This window comes from Saccoglossus kowalevskii, chromosome 5, assembly GCF_978046115.1.
Source record: "Saccoglossus kowalevskii chromosome 5, keSacKowa6.1, whole genome shotgun sequence".
NCBI lineage: Eukaryota > Metazoa > Hemichordata > Enteropneusta > Harrimaniidae > Saccoglossus > Saccoglossus kowalevskii.
Genome location: NC_140645.1, coordinates 36,774,626 through 36,792,059, shown reverse-complemented (window position 1 = coordinate 36,792,059; position 17,434 = coordinate 36,774,626). Strand labels below are relative to the sequence as shown.

Here is a 17,434-nt window from a genome sequence, read left to right as displayed (position 1 = left end):
ATCAGAAAAACTGACAAAATTAAACCCCATTGTCGATGTCACCAATGCTGAGGATGCTGGGACAGGCTGGACGATCACGTGTGTGTGTGTGTGGGAGGGGGGGGGTTACTATATATATGCTCACGTAAACTGTATTTTCTGATACAATTATCTGCCCAAGGGCGGTGATATCAAAGTCACTGTCTGCACACGTTGGTAGTACAACAGCATCTTCCGACTCGTATTTCACGTCCTGGTTTGTTTATCATAGAAATTACTGATCGTTTTTTGATTGAGCTATGTCTGAGTGGATGCCTCATGGTCTGTTGACATTTGTAAACTAGAGTAGAAATGTACACTATTATTTGGGTTTACATCCATCTCAGACACGGAAGGTCACACCAATGACATCCTAGTTACTGGTAAATTATTGGAGGAATGCGTGTAGATATATGTATGTCGCTTATTCAAAGGGTCAAATCTATACATCGCAACTCCGCGTGCAGTAGACTCCATTTGGCCAGTATAGTCTTTCGAACGCGTTCCCCGTTGTTTTAAAGTGAAAATCTATAGCCCCAAAAACGAAATAATTGGAAACAATATCCATATAATAACAAATAGTATAAATAATATTTAATAAATTCGTTGCCAAATTATGTCGATGACTGGAATTTGGTAACCTGTAACACGTCTCAGACAACTAATAAATTGTCTGAGAACACATTTACAATAGTTGCATGCCGTGTCATATTTTTAGGTAAACTAGTAGAGCATTAAATTATATAAAGCATTTCAATCTAGCGTCACATTGACGTGAGTCCCATGCGACGTATTCACGGCCTGTGGAATACGTGAAATTCAAACACGCGCTGCCCGGGGACTGCGAGGTTTTAATTTAGTGACGAATAAACTTGTTGTTGATTTGACGAATTTACCAGCTTGCAAAATTAGCTAAAATGACATACTCGTTTGATAGTACAAGAATGAAAATCTAAAGCTGATAAGTAAACCAGTGCATGCCAAGACCAACGGTGTCTATATTTGTGTTTTTATCCTTGACTGGAATGCATATATTGAGTACAAACTATAAATAAATGCATAACGTGGTTTCTAAAACATGGTTAGTGTTGCAGCCATATGGGAATACACCCTGAGATACACATACACTTGAACAATATCACCAACTAAGCGGTGTTACCGGAGTTATTACAGGATGTGCGTTTAATGGCTATCGAGAATTGACGCAATCACGACCCGGAAAGTACTACTTAGTGCTAGTGATATACTGCATGTGCTGATGGCAAATGTTTAATTCACGAAAAACATTCTTTTCAATGTGTGGATGGATTTGATGTAAACACTGTAGAATCCAGGGCAACGTTACCACGACCACGAGAACAATTGACTGGACCGTTTCTGCTCGCACATCTCCACGGGTATATCACCAGTCGACCACCAGCTTATGAATCTCGCAAACATAACACGTGTTCAAATTGCCCATGAGTCAAAGTCGAATCAAAAAACAATTGAGCTTACGCTGAAAAAAAATCAATTTTCCCAGTACACTTTTTAAAAACAATCAATAACGATTAAATGTAGTCGAAATAAACATTATGGGCCATATCAGCGATCACTTTTTCGACAACATGACTTATCAAGGCTGATATAAGTGATCGAAATCGAGGCTATGTCGACCTCGTTCGCCAGTTGATAGATCAAGTCCTCATTCGGCATATAGAATCTTGCATATGACATCATAACGAAAGCTATCATTTGTTGCAAGACTGTTCTGTATCATGAATCTCGCGAATTCTTCACTTTTAATAATGGTGCTTGTTTTGGCAAATTGGAATATTACTTTTGCTCAAACACAAGAAAACTCTCGATTGGTAAGTGTAGACCTGTGTTTGTATTTGATGATGCACTAGAACGAAATTATCATATAACCGCGCCAAATAATTGACATGTGAATTGTAAATTAACGTCACTTTCATCAATCAGTAAAGTTTGCTTTAAATATACAATGTTTGACTACAGAACGGCATTTATATTTGCAGTGCAAGTAGTAAGATCGTAGGCTGCCTTGCTCAACTGTTTAGCATGCCTGCCCGTTACATTAATTCAATAGGGAATGGCGAATGCACACTTGTATGAAGAACGTCAATGATTTATATACATTTGCCATTATCAGTGATATATTACTTTTCATTCATTCGTTCATTCGTTTGTTCCTTCATTTATTCGTTCATTCATTATCTATTTTGATACATTCAAATACTCAACATAGTGCGAATAAATGAGTTAGAGAAACGTTTGCTTGAAGAAGTCCTGATTGTTACTTTCCAAATTAAGTAAAAAGCATGTAGTGTTCATTCGTGTTCCGCTCAGTGTAGATCCCTGTACACCTATCTCTCCTTCTCAACACAACGTAGTTCTTAGAGAAATCAGCTGCCATTTGCCGCAACAGTTTGTCGTGCATATTATTCAGAATATTCAGAAGAGAGTCGTGAAGTGGTAGTCAATAAGATATGAATAGTGGAGCGATAAAAGAGAAAATAATGTAAAATTAATTCCATCTATAGAACTTTAAAGTAGCGCTGACGTCATGGAAACGTGCATGGCCGAAACTCCTCCAGTTTTACAGATTTGTTTTGTACAGTCTGTTATTTGATAAAATATCTAAATAAGTTCACTGGATTGTTTGTGGCATGAAAGAAACCGACACGTGTAAATGGATAGGGTTTAATAATTTACAGTCAAAATACAGTAAGTCAATCTCGTAAAAACTATGTCACTCTAAAATAATTAGTTACACCACAAAGTCGGTGCCCATAGCAACCGTTTCACTATCCGTGAACTATGAAGCAAGGGTCGTCATTCCAATGCACGGGGCACGCATCTCTCATGTACTGGGTGTAACTCGTATTTCCAGGCGCTGCAGTTAGTCGAGAATTTATGTTTCCAGGCTCTGTAGTTAGTCGAGAATTCATGTTTCCAGGCTCTGCAGTTAGTCGATAATTCATGTTTCCAGGCTCTGCAGTTAGTCGATAATTCATGTTTCCAGGCTCTGTAGTCAGTCGAGATTTCATGTTTCCAGGCTCTGTAGTTAGTTGAGAATTCATGTTTCCAGGCTAGATTAGATTACTTTCAGATTAGCTATTCAGATCACTCTGCCTGTACGCACCGGGAACTGTTCATGTATAACAGCTACCTTTCCACTAATCAGACAACACGGTATTGTAAGCATGTTTCTGAAGTGAAGCGGACAGTGATCACGTCCATGAAAGTGATGTTTGATTAGTTACATTGTACTCATGTATTTATCTAAATGTATAACACTTAAACATGTTAACTATAAATATACACATGTATGTCAAAATTGAAAGTGAATTATTATACACAAACAAATGTTATGCATTTAACATTCAGTAAAATGGTTAAGTCTCTGTGGCTGATTATCGGTCAATGACCTATTGAATTGATTAATTTATTGAACTTTATTGAAGAGGACTTGTCACCAAAGCCTAATTTTGATCTCGGGCCAAATACAATGTTTCCGTTGAAGTTTTCTATGGTAAACTAAGACATTTTCCCATGCACAAGTAATACATTTTACACTTTAAAAATTCTAACATAACTAGCTTACTCGCTGTTATATGGACAAAAAGTTTATGGTCGGAAATGTTGGAAGCCATATTTAATTTATGCAAATTAGGCATATTTTGCAAACGTACGTTCGGTGCACTTTAGAATGTATTGTGTGTATTGGGGGATTCTTTTGCAATGTATGGTTGGCAGGGCTTTTAAACTTGCATCTTCACTAGACTAAATTGACAAATAATATTTACGTAGTTTTAATATTTATTTATGTGCAAGGAACTAAAGATATTTGATATCACTCGCCAAGCCATCACTGATGTGTCTTACAAAAAGGTAGCGTGAGTATAAGCGGAACTTCGTATGACTAGAGTAGTAACTGTGGAGTGAACTATTATGGATGCTAGAGATGCTAGCTTTGTGATATCATGACTTTACTGACATTTTACTGACATTCATCACAGGAAGTAACGTATTGCTGTTTTTATCCGAAATTAATTGTCATGAATTTGTTGGAGCGAACAATGTCCCTGATTTTATTTCCACATCCCTTGATTGACGATAACTTCAGATTGTTAAAGCGCGAGGGTCGCCACCTGCGCACGCGCGGGAATTGAGTCCCAAGCGACGATAACAACACACGCTAAAACGCAAAGGCTCATGGGTAGACTCTTGTTTGTAAACAATGACATGCTATGGCCATCTGACACATGTGCAGGTGACGACTCCCCCACTTTAAAGAATCACAGTCGGCTTGCAATGCGCTTTGATGTTTCTCATCAAACTTTATTAAGAAGAAGACGTCTTTGTCAAAACATACGTTTCATATGATATATGACAGTCTCTAAAGTCGAGTAAACATGGCTGTTTTGCTGTGCCATATCAAGTGGTGGGGTTTGAACCAAAGCAAACTTTGCAGCTGTTTAAAACAGACCCACGTTGTAAGCAGTATAGTTTATACTATGGTCAATGATTGTAAACATTACACAGCTGCAGGAATGTCTTCCACCCAGATCACCATGTGCCAAATCAATTTTATAGCTTATTAACATGTCCATTTTGGCAATTGATAGGATATGACCCGGATGTTTATACGTTAAATCGCTATGTGAGAGCGGATTCAGATTCATTTTATCCCAATTTTTGGATTGATAATAGACGTTATGGGTACATCTATACATTCATTATTTTTAAGGTGAATATGGGAAATTATAGACAAAATGACACGGCCATAATGTCAATATTATAGTAGATAGGAACATTATAGATATATTAATACAATCATTATCTCAATGTTAGGATAAATAATAGACGTATAGATACATTTATACATCCATTGAAGTTAGAGTAAATACGGGAAATTAGACAAAATGACATAGCCATAATGTCAATGTTATGGTGGATAGGTACATTATACACGTAGATATAATAAAACAATCATTATCTCAATGTTAGGATAGATAATAGACGTATAGATACATTTATACGACCATTTTCGCAACGTTAGGATGAGTACGGGACATTAAAATACATTGACATGACTATTATATCAATGTTAGGATGGATACGTGACATTACAGATTTATACGGCCGTTATTTCAATGCAATATCATCAATTTACGTATCATATTTAATGAAACAATCACTAGCCTGAAAGATGGCAATTCGCTGTCACAAGAACATTAATAGAATAGATTAAACAGAAGCGTGTACTAAGTACCACGGATACACTAACGAAAAATACGACCTGATAGAGAAATAGTTGCACGTATTTATTGCGAATTTCCAATGTTCCCTTTATTACTCTAAGTTTAACGATGCAAATATAACCTTATGCTGTGGCGACATCTAAACCTCCTGTGTAATCCAAAACGTGAAGACATGTTTTGTTATTTATGTAAATAGTACTATGATTCGTATTAATATGCAAATTATGTAACAATATCAACATGAAAATACTGTAAAACATGTTGAAAAAGCGATATACTATTTTAGCGAATTGTGGTAAAATGGCGTAATAGCGAAATGTTGATTTAGCGAATCTCTCTTGTTTTTGTTGATTTCCTGTTTTCACAATACTTGTCTGTCGCCTGCCAAAACAAATGCACAGTTATCAGCTCCATAAAAAAACAAAGAAAAACTGTCAAGTGTAATAAGGAAGCGCTCCAGATTATTACGCGTTCTGTGTTGTTTACAAATTGTGTGTGTGGAGAAAAAGACATTGTTTGGTCGCCATTTTGAATTTATAATGAAGTCATTAGCGACATCTTAAATTAGCGAATTTGTTCTCTTGCTAAATTCGCTAAAAAAGACATGCTCGCGAAAAAGACATGTTTTACAGTATATTTAATATAAGTCAGCGAGTAAATTGATTGCAGGGGCTCGGAAGCAGTTATGACGCTGTAAGTGGTGTCCATATCTTTCACACAACGAGAAATCCAATAACATGATAATCATTGTACAAATAAGTACAATTTATTGGTTTCATGGAATGTCGGTTGACTGCACGTGACAAATCAGCCTTTTTTTATAATTAATTTATAGTGTAAGGCGTTGATGCAATATTTTCCCATGATTTGTTCTAACATGCCGCAATGTGTTTTACATTTTTTACGATCTGTTTTATGACCTTCTAATTGTTTTCGTCTCTACCGACTTGAGTTCATCAATGGTATGCACCTCGTAGTTAGACAAGAAGTTAAATTAATACACGATAGCATTATGTCATACAAACCTATAATTTATAACCAACTTTACAAGCAAACGAAACGATACTGCTTAAACGACGAAAAAGACGGACAAATATTTGTCTCTTAAAATAGACTTTGCACCCGTCTGGCCTCATATTTCATATTTCTCAACAAAGTGATTGTATTCGTTCATTGCGAAAACGTCAGACCAACTTGGGTCAAGGCCAAGAACTTCCATGAATACTATACTCTTGGAAACAGCAGCGTGTCAATATTCCTATGTTTTATCAGTATTAAATCACACACAAATATCCCGTCAACACCCGCTACGCCATTTGAATACCTAAGTGAAGTGATACAAGGTGCACATTATTCACTTTAGTGAACGTATTCCCCAGAATCACGTATTGTACTTACTGTGCCAATCAAAATGTCCAATCTTACCCACATGGGATATCTGTGCCACTGAGTCACAATGTGTCATGTATTGTACTTACCGTGCCAATCACAATATCCAATTTTACCCACATGACATATCTGTGCCACTGAGTCACAATGTGTCACGTATCGTACTTACTGTGCCAATCACAATGTCCAATCTTACCCACATGGCATATCTGTGCCACTGAGTCACAATGTGTCACGTATTGTACTTACCGTGGAAATCACAAGGTCCAATCTCGACCACATGACATATCTGTGCCACTGAGTCATAATGTGTCACGTATTGTACTTACCGTGGCAATCACAAGGTCCAACCTCGACCACATGACATATCTGTGCCACTGAGTCATAATGTGTCTCGTATTGTACTTACCGTGGCAATCGCAAGGTACAATCTCGACCACATGGCATATCTGTGCCACTGAGTCATAATGTGTCACGTATTGTACTTACCGTGGCAATCACAAGGTTCAATCTCGACCAAATGGCATATCTGTGCCACTGAGTTACAATGTGTCACGTATTGTACTTACCGTGGCAATCACAATGTCCAATCTCGACCAAATGGCATATCTGTGCCACTGAGTCACAATGTGTCACGTATTGTACTTACCGTGGTAATCACAAGGTCCAATCTCGACCAAATGGCATATCTGTGCCACTGAGATACAATGTGTCACGTATTGTACTTACCGTGGCAATCACAATGTCCAATCTCGACCAAATGGCATATCTATGCCACTGAGTCACAATGTGTCACGTATTGTACTTACCGTGGCAATCACAAGGTCCAATCTCGATCACATGACATATCTGTGCCACTGAGTCACAATGTGTCACGTATTGTACTTACCGTGGCAATCACAAAGTCCAATCTCGACCACATGGCATATCTGTGCCACTGAGTCATAATGTGTCACGTATTGTACTTACCGTGGCAATCACACAGTCAAATCTTACCCACATGAAATATCTGTGCCACTGAGCCACAATGTGTCACGTATTGTACTTACTGTGACAATCACAAGGTCCAATCTCGACCACATGAAATATCTGTGCCACTGAGTCACAATGTGTCACATATTGTACTTACCGTGGCAATCACAAGGTCCAATCTCGACCACATTAAATATCTGTGCCACTGAGTCACAATGTGTCACGTATTGTACTTACCGTGGCAATCACAAGGTCCAATCTAGACCATATGACATATCTGTGTACATGGTATACATATTGTAGTTCCATCAATATATTATTATACCTGATTAGGACACATGTTCAAATGGTTCAAATCAAAGAGATTAAGAAATTCGTGGCTAACTTGTGTACACGTGGATAATTCAATAACACTAGAAATTCTTCATTTTGCCGAGTGAAAGCATATACACTATCGTCTATGGAGTGTATAACACTACGATATCGATATTGTGAAATTCTTTCGTTTTTATGCAGAAAAATACAGTATTTATACCAAGTAAAATCATATTTATTGAAGTTATTGTTCATACATGAATTATTGAACACACTACGGAATTCCACAATGTCGAAAATGTTAAGTCTTTATCGTAGTGTTCCATGCTGAAAATGTTATGTTTTCAGAACCTTTGTTCAGATAGTATTTTGATATTTTATGTCCAACTACTTAAAGTGGGGGAGTCGTCACTTGCGCATGCGGCAGATGGCCATAGCGTGTCATTGTCTACAAACAAGAGTCTACCCATGAGCCTTCGCGTTTTTAGCGTGTTTTGTTATCGTCGCTTGGAACTCAATTCCCGCGCGTGCGCAGGTGACGACCCTCGCACTTTAATTCAGTTTACAGTCTGTAGCTACTCAGTCTGAAGTTTGACATTCATTTAACAAACTCAAGAGAACGATTAATGCTCTGGGATCACTGAATGTCCAGATATTATGAAAAATAGTTTACATATTTCTATATTTAACGTATCAGACTAACTTCCCTTTCTTCAAGTTGCAACACTAATGCCATTGTTATCATCATTATTATGAACCACAATTATCTTGTTATAACTTTTTCAGACAAATGAAGTTAACCTTGAAATTGACGCTCGTGGAGGTGAACACTATCGAGGTAGGTCATCTAGTCAATACTTTATCATCTTCTGTGTTTGAAATCAATTGATTTATTACTCAACCGTACTTAATTTAAATTTTTTTTTTCTATTTATGTTAGATGGCGCTTCCCGCTCTAAATTATGTATCAAACTATACGGAGGCCATTATGATCACATATGCGTAGATCAGTTGAACTGTTTACCGGCATTTTGTGTGTGTGATGGTTTTCCTAATTGCTGGGACGGAAGTGACGAATGGAATTGTGGTTAGTATATTGCATTCACGTGTGTTACAATTTAAACGAATTGATTTGCATTTTGCATTAATATGAGAATATGAGGTTATTACGAGGATACTGCAAAGTATGCACGAAGACAGTACAGCGGAGGTCGATGCGACCGCGTACTGTCTGAGTGCAGTATTCTCGTAATAACCTTATTACTAAAGTATTATACATTTTTTCCTCCCAGGGATACATCATGGGAATGCCGAAATGTGAAACGTTTAGAACATATTTAGCGAACTTCTTTGTGCGGGGTCCGGTCAAACCCAGGGGAAAGCCATGTTTGTTTTTATTATTAGAGGACGCTCATGTGCGTAATCGTTCCATATTTGGAATTCGCGTTTCCTAATATAGTGGAATGAAAGAACCCAGTGCAATACCGCAAAATACGGCGGTACGCTGTAACTTATGGCGTTACGGTGACAGATGTATAATAATAATAAGTATTCCATGTGTAAGCAGAATAAATGCAACATTATAAATCAAATGTACATGCTATGAAACCATATTATTACAATTATTTCGGACAATTCGCTTAAAATGACTTGTTAAGTTACCATTCTTTACAAGTAATGGTGGTGGCAAGTGAAACATTGACAGTGGTCTATAAAAGCAGTGAACTTGACTGAATGACTGGACTGATTCAACTCGCTGACGCAGTGTCCAAACAGCAGAATGGCTACAGAGCAGCAGACAAAATATGACATTATGACGTGTAAAAGTGGAAGTAAAATGATGCAAATCAGCACATATACATAAGTGGCAAACACAAACACAGGAAGCGGCCAGCACGAACAGGAGAATTGGGCAGCATATGTAAACAAATGTTTAAAATATGCAGAGAACGTGGCCAGCACATACACAGATTGTGACCAACACATACAGGGAAAGTGTCCAGAATATGCAGAGAAAGTGACTAGTACACACATCATCACGGGCACGCAAAAGTAACCAGCAAATACAAGGGAAGTGCCCAGCAAAATTAGAGACAGTGGCTAGCGAACACAAAGATAGTTCAGTAAAGTTGTCAGCGAATACTGAAAATGTTGCTACTGAATACAGGTGGCTATTACAATAAAGAGAAATTTACCTGCAATACAAGAAAGGTTGCCTGTTAATGCAGAAAAAAACGTGCCTGTGAATACAGGGAAAGTTAGGCTGAAATTCAGAAAAAGGTTTCTTGCAATACAGGGAAGTTGCCAGGAAATATTGCGAAAGTTGCTTCCAAATACAGGAAACGTTGTGAGTGAATATGGACACGATGCCAAAACAAGGAACGGTTTCTTGTCAATTCAGGAAAGTTACCAATGTAAGGAAAGTTGACAGCAAATGTAGAAGATTTGCATGTGAAGGAAGACACGATGTCAGTTAATAAAATAAAATTGCAGGGAATACAGGAAAAGTTTGCAATATAAAAACGTTACTTCAGGTTTGAAATAGAAACCATGATTATGCCTCAGTGGCGGTGTTCGTATGTGTAAGCAGGATTTGATCACTCGACATGTTTATCATAAACTTTATATATAGCTTTCTGTTTTTCAATATTATTATGAGTTTAACAATTCTATTATATTTCTCGAACAGAACATAAAACTTCAAATCAGGTCGCATCGCCACCAATGCACGCTCTTCTCTCAAAAAAAGGTATCTATATTAATTCTTATGTTTTATGTTTCATGGTACTTACATAAGTCTGCGTTTTATGATGTGTCCGCACATAGTATTGTATTCACTCTATTTACTGAATATGTGTTGTTAAGTTAATAGATTGAAACCTTATTATGACAACGATGGATGTTTTGAGGCATATGGACATGCTCCGTATCGATGCGCTGACAACGAACCAATATGTTTGCGAGAAAACGAGTTATGTGATGGATTCCAGAACTGTGAGGACAATAGTGATGAACTTGGCTGTGGTAAGTCAGACTCAGTTGTGCGATGGGTTGTATGAGCCGAAAAGTAATGCAGTGCACGAAATTTTGCATAAGGGGCGAGATCTGCTCACCAATATTGCGCCGAAGACGCGACCTTACTAGGGACAAGACCTCTGACTCTCAGCTTGATTTTGGAAGGATAACCCAACATTTTTTCGAGCCCCCTCTGCCCCCCTCCTTGTGCCGCTGCCACTTCAGTGTGAACGCAATAATGTTTAATTCATGTAATTGTTTATTATTACAGGCTATGGTGAAGCTGATACCAATCTATGTATCAAACCAAACCAGTCACGTGTTACAGATTGGAATACTTTAGAAAATCAGCTGTTAGAAGCACATAACTACTTTCGGTGTCTACATGGAGTGAACCCTCTGGTATGGGACGATAGGTTGGCAAAATACGGACAATATTTAGCTTCAAGTAATGCCGCTAGAGGGCGTTTGGAACACTCGTACGTACCTGACTTTGGTGAGAATGTCGCCATGCAAGAGTTGAAGTCGATGGATAGAATGACAGGTTGGAAATATTGTTAATATATTATTTATTATCTAAGTAATAATAAAAAGAAAAGTCACCTCCAATCAAAAACCTTAATAGTTTAGCAATAAACTGGTCCGACGCTTCTATGGTTGCTTGGTTACTGTGACCCCATTTGCTTCTGTGTGCCAAGGATGCTAGGTTACTGTGACCCCGTTTACCTAAGTGTGCCATGGTTGCTAGGTGCATGTTGTCGCAGCTACTTCTTACCAAATACATACGGATACAACACTGTTCTAAGTTTTAGCGTATCAAACTTCAATGGTGGTGATTGAAAAACAACACATTTAACAAACATGTTGTAAACTTTGAACGGCAGCGTGGATGCCTACAATACATAAGCAACATGTTCTGTACAACAGGTACAGTGAAATATCTGCCTAAAACTGAATAGTTTTGCTGACTATGAGTGAATCAATAACGCCACTATACAACCACAAAATAACATCGTTGTTAATAAGTTGTTGGTCATAATGTGACAAGTTCTCTTTTTCTCTGGTAGGATATGGTTTTGTCAGTATGTTCTACAATGAAATTAAACTCTATGATTTTCGACATCCACAGTTCTCCTACGATACAGGTAAGGCGCGTGTTTGTTTAGCGAACGAGGATAGTAGTGAGTCATAAATCATGATATCCCAGAATACAAGAATGTATAGTACTAGTATTGCGCGGGAACCAATAACGTTTTTCCTGGAAAGAACTACGTGACCCCTGATTACCCAGCATTTGCAAACTATGTTTGAAGTTGACGAAATATATGAAATTCAACCTGTTTCAATTCCATGGTTTTACTTATAACTAGTGTCAACATTACTTTTGTGTGTAAAGTGTGAGACTATAGCAAGAAACTGACACTTTTTCGCAGCTCGGTGAGATTTGATATTCTTCACTGGTACCGGTAAAAAAAGTTTCTATTCTTGTTCTGGTGAGAAATGTTCCTCTTGGTAATAATTAAAACCTACAAACTTGACGCTCACTGAATGATCGAACGTTCGCACCTCAAGTGTCGGTTTCTCGCTCTAGTCCCGGACTTTTAAACAATAGACACGTAGTTAATCTACAAATCCCTGGAATCTCAATAGCGTCTGGGAGTGCGGGCTAAATTTGTGTCGATGAGCGAGGCAAGACAATGGAAATGAGGTTATAAGCATTTTTCACGTGATGTGTTGGAGTACCATGACAACCACGGAACGGCCAATGAAAATGCAGTATTAAACATCTTACGTTACGTTACGTATGTTAGTAATCATTGTGAATATCGTTATCCGTATTTGTTACCCATAGGACTAGTGTCTTCACTATCACGTGACTGTTCAGTCCATAATCAGTCTGTAGTAGCGTTTACGCACAGCTTCTTAGCACCGGCTAAGTGATCAAATACCTTAGACCGTGCTAAGAAAACGTGCTTTCGCCTGTGTACGTACCAACAGCAGTGGGAATTTAGACGCATTCACGGTGACTGTTTGAAATTAACAATTAATGTAGAATTCTTGTAATCCTTCATAGTGGTGACTACGAAGAAGAATGCCTAACCACATACTCCGACTAACTGTTGTTCAGTGAAGTTTCATCTCCGATTTCTTTTATTTCAGGACATTTTACGCAAGTCATATGGAAGGAAACAAAGAAGATTGGATGTGGGGCGTCGCTAAGATACCGAACTCATTGGACACAGTTCCATATTGCATGCGAATATTACCCACAAGGCAATATATTCGGCAAATCCAACATGGCGGCAAACGTCCCACCACTCATGTGATTTCCGCATTATTACGTCATTTCCTTTCGTGTGTTACTTTAATACCTCCGTACATGTACTACCTCCTTATGGAATTCATACATTTGTTATTATATCATTAAATGTTGCCGTTATCTCAGTTATCCCAGTCTCTGATTCGACAATGTGGGTAGTAACAGTTTTGGTTTAAATGATTATTTTCGATATTTCATCTTGATAAATATATTATGGTATGATTTTGATAAATAAAAACACTGTTTTATTCAATCATAGCATATTCGTTCGATAATAATGATGAAACAATTCTAATGCACATGCGTCCCGATTTTACTTTTATTTTCATGGTTTCGTCAAACAAATACTGCTATGTTTGCAGCCTTAACATCATTTTTACGATGAATCATACCCAAATGTTTCTATCAAGTTATAATTACAATATGCTTATATGTTTAGTTATTGACATTGGATTTTTGTAATTGTTGTTTAGAAACAATACAAATAACGATATGCATAATCATAACAGATCGTTCCCGAATGCCGATTTTGAGGGAATGTTGGCAAAAAATCTCCCAGACATCACTCAAACTTAATGCAATTTGATGCATTTAATTGTCCACATTACCACTAAATATACGTTTAATACTATGCTATTGCCCTTATTACCAGTCAGTATATGTTCAATAGTACGATATTGTCCTCAATGTCAGTCAATGTGTTTAACAGTTAGATACTGCCCCACGACCAGACAATATTTGTTTAATAGTAATATACGCTCGTATTACAATCAATAGACGTTTAAATGATAAGATATTGTCTACATTGCTTGCCAATGTATGTTTAATAATAAGACATTACCTCCATTACCGGTCAATCTATGTTTATTAGTAAGATATTACCCTCATTAAAGTCATTATATGTAAGATATTGCCCACATCACCCACCGCTATATGTTTAATAGTAAGGTACTGCACATTCCTATGCGCAGTCAACCAAGTAACAGTTGCTATGCTGTTAAATTTGATCACATGATCTCATGGTCAGTGAAAGGCAGTGAATTTCATCTTCAAACAATACACTCCTAACTGTTGTTGTTTATAAATGATATCATTGTTTGCTGACCATGCACGGTAGTCGCCATGATGCATCAAGTCATCGTACTGGTTGTTGTGTCCTATGCGGTTCTAAGTTGTCACGGTATTCTTGCAAAATCAGCAAAACTGGTAAGAAAAAAGATTTTGGATGAGATCGCGATTTAAACCATATTATGATCCACTCGCATTATCAATATTTCTTGCAAAAGGTAAAATTACCCTGCCTGAATATAACCACTGTGTGTGAACAAGTGAGAGTTCAGACATAAACTTAAATTGGAATTAGAATCTTTCATTGTCGATGAGTTCATTAAGAACTTGAAGAAACTAAAAGTGTCGATATGTTACCAGAAATGGTCATATAAATTATGATATTGTCACGGTAACATGTGTAGATATGTGTGGAAATTAGATTGTAGATATTTCAAACTTGACCTCAAATGTCGTCAGTAAATCTGGTGATTCATTGCGTGTTTGTGGACTGTGTTAAATATATTGTCACCCCGTTGTCGTTGTTGTCACAAAGACGTACACATAATATAGCGCTCATTTTGTTGGGCATTTAAATGTATTCATAGTGAACAAAACTAAAAGAGTTTTGTGAAATGGCGAGTTCACTTTGGACGGTGATTCATTCATTCATTCACTGTGCCATTGTAAAACGGGATCTTTTTTGCAGGACGTTCATTTTAAACAGATAGAATGGTTGTTATGGTAACCTATCAGTACCACACCAAAACTAAACATTATCTCATGTTGCTTCTGATGGAATGACTTACAAGTATTGTTGATGTGAAAAGTTCGTCGTTGTATTGGGAGGTCGTCGCATACGTCGTACAATCTTATCGAACTGTACGCGGCGTGACAATCACCATCCTTTAATGGCAATTAAATCAAACCAAACAATCAATTTAAACACGTTCCAATGTTATTCGATATTTATAAAGATGGAGAGAATGCTTTTGTTGCGCCGAGAGTATAGACTGAGACAAATCGATAATTTTAATGAAAATGTCTACATATATGGATGTCATTTTGTTAAATGTAACAAATGTCCAATCTACAAGTTTTCTGAGTTATGTCAGAATGTAATTTTGAATAGATGATAAACGCTGCATTTTTATTTCACGTAGGTGCCTATTGATCACTATGGTAACAGTAATGGCCGAAATTTATGGAACATTCTCCGGTACATAAAAATGAAGAAAAATAACATTGGTTTGTATATATTTTGCAATATTTCTTTCAAGATATAGATCTACGAGAACGCGAAAATAATGTCAATGTAAAAAATGTATGGGCTGGTATTACCAAAACCAGTTTAAATAATGCATACACATGCGCAAAACATCCAAGCAAATGTATGGTGATTACGTTCATCCTGTCGGCCTATGTGTTGTGAGGTAGAAAAGACATCGGATAGTGCATTAAGTATAGGCTGTGAGTCTTATAAATTACCACAGCGAACTTACCTCATCAATATGTTACTAGAGACATTAAGATGCGCATACGAGAACGGAACGAGAACGGACACGTCACTGCTTTGTGCATGACCTCCGCGCGAACCAATGACGTCATAGGTTGCCTGGTCGCAGCGTGTGTTGTGTCATGTCCATCAGTAACAACAACAATTTATTAACTCATAACCACCTACTGAAGGAGGTTAAAGGTTACAACAACAACAAAAATTACAGATACAAATTAATCAAATTACAATGGCTAATAGTTTAAAGACAACCAAAAACAGACTAAATTGAAGTTAGTAACGGAAATATATAATAAAGTAAAATGAAACACCAACAAAAAACAAAAAGGTTGCCTGGTCGTTCGGCAGTCGTTTTGAACGTGATCAAGGTGACTGACTCGTAGTTGATTTCCGAGAGCTTTTCTCGTTGTCAATTTTGAATAATTTTCATTGACATTGATAAAACGTTTTATATTAGAGTGTTTTTGAATATTTATGATGAAATAAGAAATATTGGATGCATTTTAGCTGACATTTATACCCACTGAAAACGCATGACATTGATCTGCTGAAAGAGGATTCGGCAAACAGGCCTAGGACCTCAGCAGAGTGGATGGAAATAGTGAGAGCTCTGTCAAATGTCTGTGAACTAACTACTAATTCTGATTCCGGACGTGAAATGACATAACAAATTTTATTAGGTAGTTATTGTTGCCCAATGAGAGACGGATTGACATGGTTCTGGTTTCAGTTACGTTCCCGTTGTGGGCGCTTGTACTTAATCGTTTTCTGACACCCGAGAACGTAACGCAAACGCAATCAGAACATCACGTTACGTTCCCGTTACGTACGCAAATCTTAAACTCTCTATTCTTTCAGTGGTCCGTGGCGGAAGTGCGTACTTGGACAACGGCGGGTGTGGATCAGTATATCCAACACACCCATACAGATGTGCGGATGGCAGTGGCTGTATTCGTGAGAGCGCCCTCTGTGACGGTTCTCCTCTATGCCGGGACGGTAGTGACGAAATAGACTGTGGTACATCGGATAGTAATTCCGCCAGCACGGATTTACAACCAGGTTTTTACAACTTTCTTTTTATTCGTGTTTCTTTATTCCAGTTTTGCACATTTGTGAAGTACCATCCTGTGATCTACATGTGCAATATCAAATGTTAAAGCGGGAGGGCCGTCACCTGCGCACGCGCGGAAATTGAGTCCCAAGCGACGATAACAACACACGCTAATAACGCAAAGGCTCATGGGTAGACGCTTGTTTGTAAATATTGACACGCTATGGCCATTTGACGTATGCGCAGGTGACGACTCCCCCGCTTTAACATTGTGGATGATTAATAAGAAATTAACTGTATAATAAGAATAAAAAGGAGCCTGCTAAAATAAACTAGACACTGAGTCATTTGAACACATTTTGTTTTTGTTTTTAGGTTGTTCAAGGGGTAAACATTCGTCTCATATCTCTGTCACTTTACACGAGATTTCAGCGGTCATTTGAAAATATTTATATGTGTGCAATAGTTACATATTACAAAATAGATGAGAACAATTCAGTTTTCAGTGTTGTTGTATGATACTG

At 37.6% G+C, this 17,434-nt stretch overlaps 1 protein-coding gene across 1 annotated transcript; it reads left to right on the top strand.

The window, feature by feature from the left end:
* The first annotated feature begins 10,771 nt into the window (after positions 1-10,771).
* LOC144353783 (Golgi-associated plant pathogenesis-related protein 1-like) lies at positions 10,772-13,421 on the top strand. The gene is made up of 5 exons (XM_078010074.1): positions 10,772-10,791; positions 10,834-10,985; positions 11,248-11,520; positions 12,044-12,121; positions 13,137-13,421. The coding sequence occupies exons 1-5, from the start codon at positions 10,772-10,774 to the stop codon at positions 13,301-13,303; spliced, it is 690 nt and encodes a 229-aa protein (XP_077866200.1). The 3' UTR covers positions 13,304-13,421.
* Positions 13,422-17,434: the final 4,013 nt, after the last annotated feature.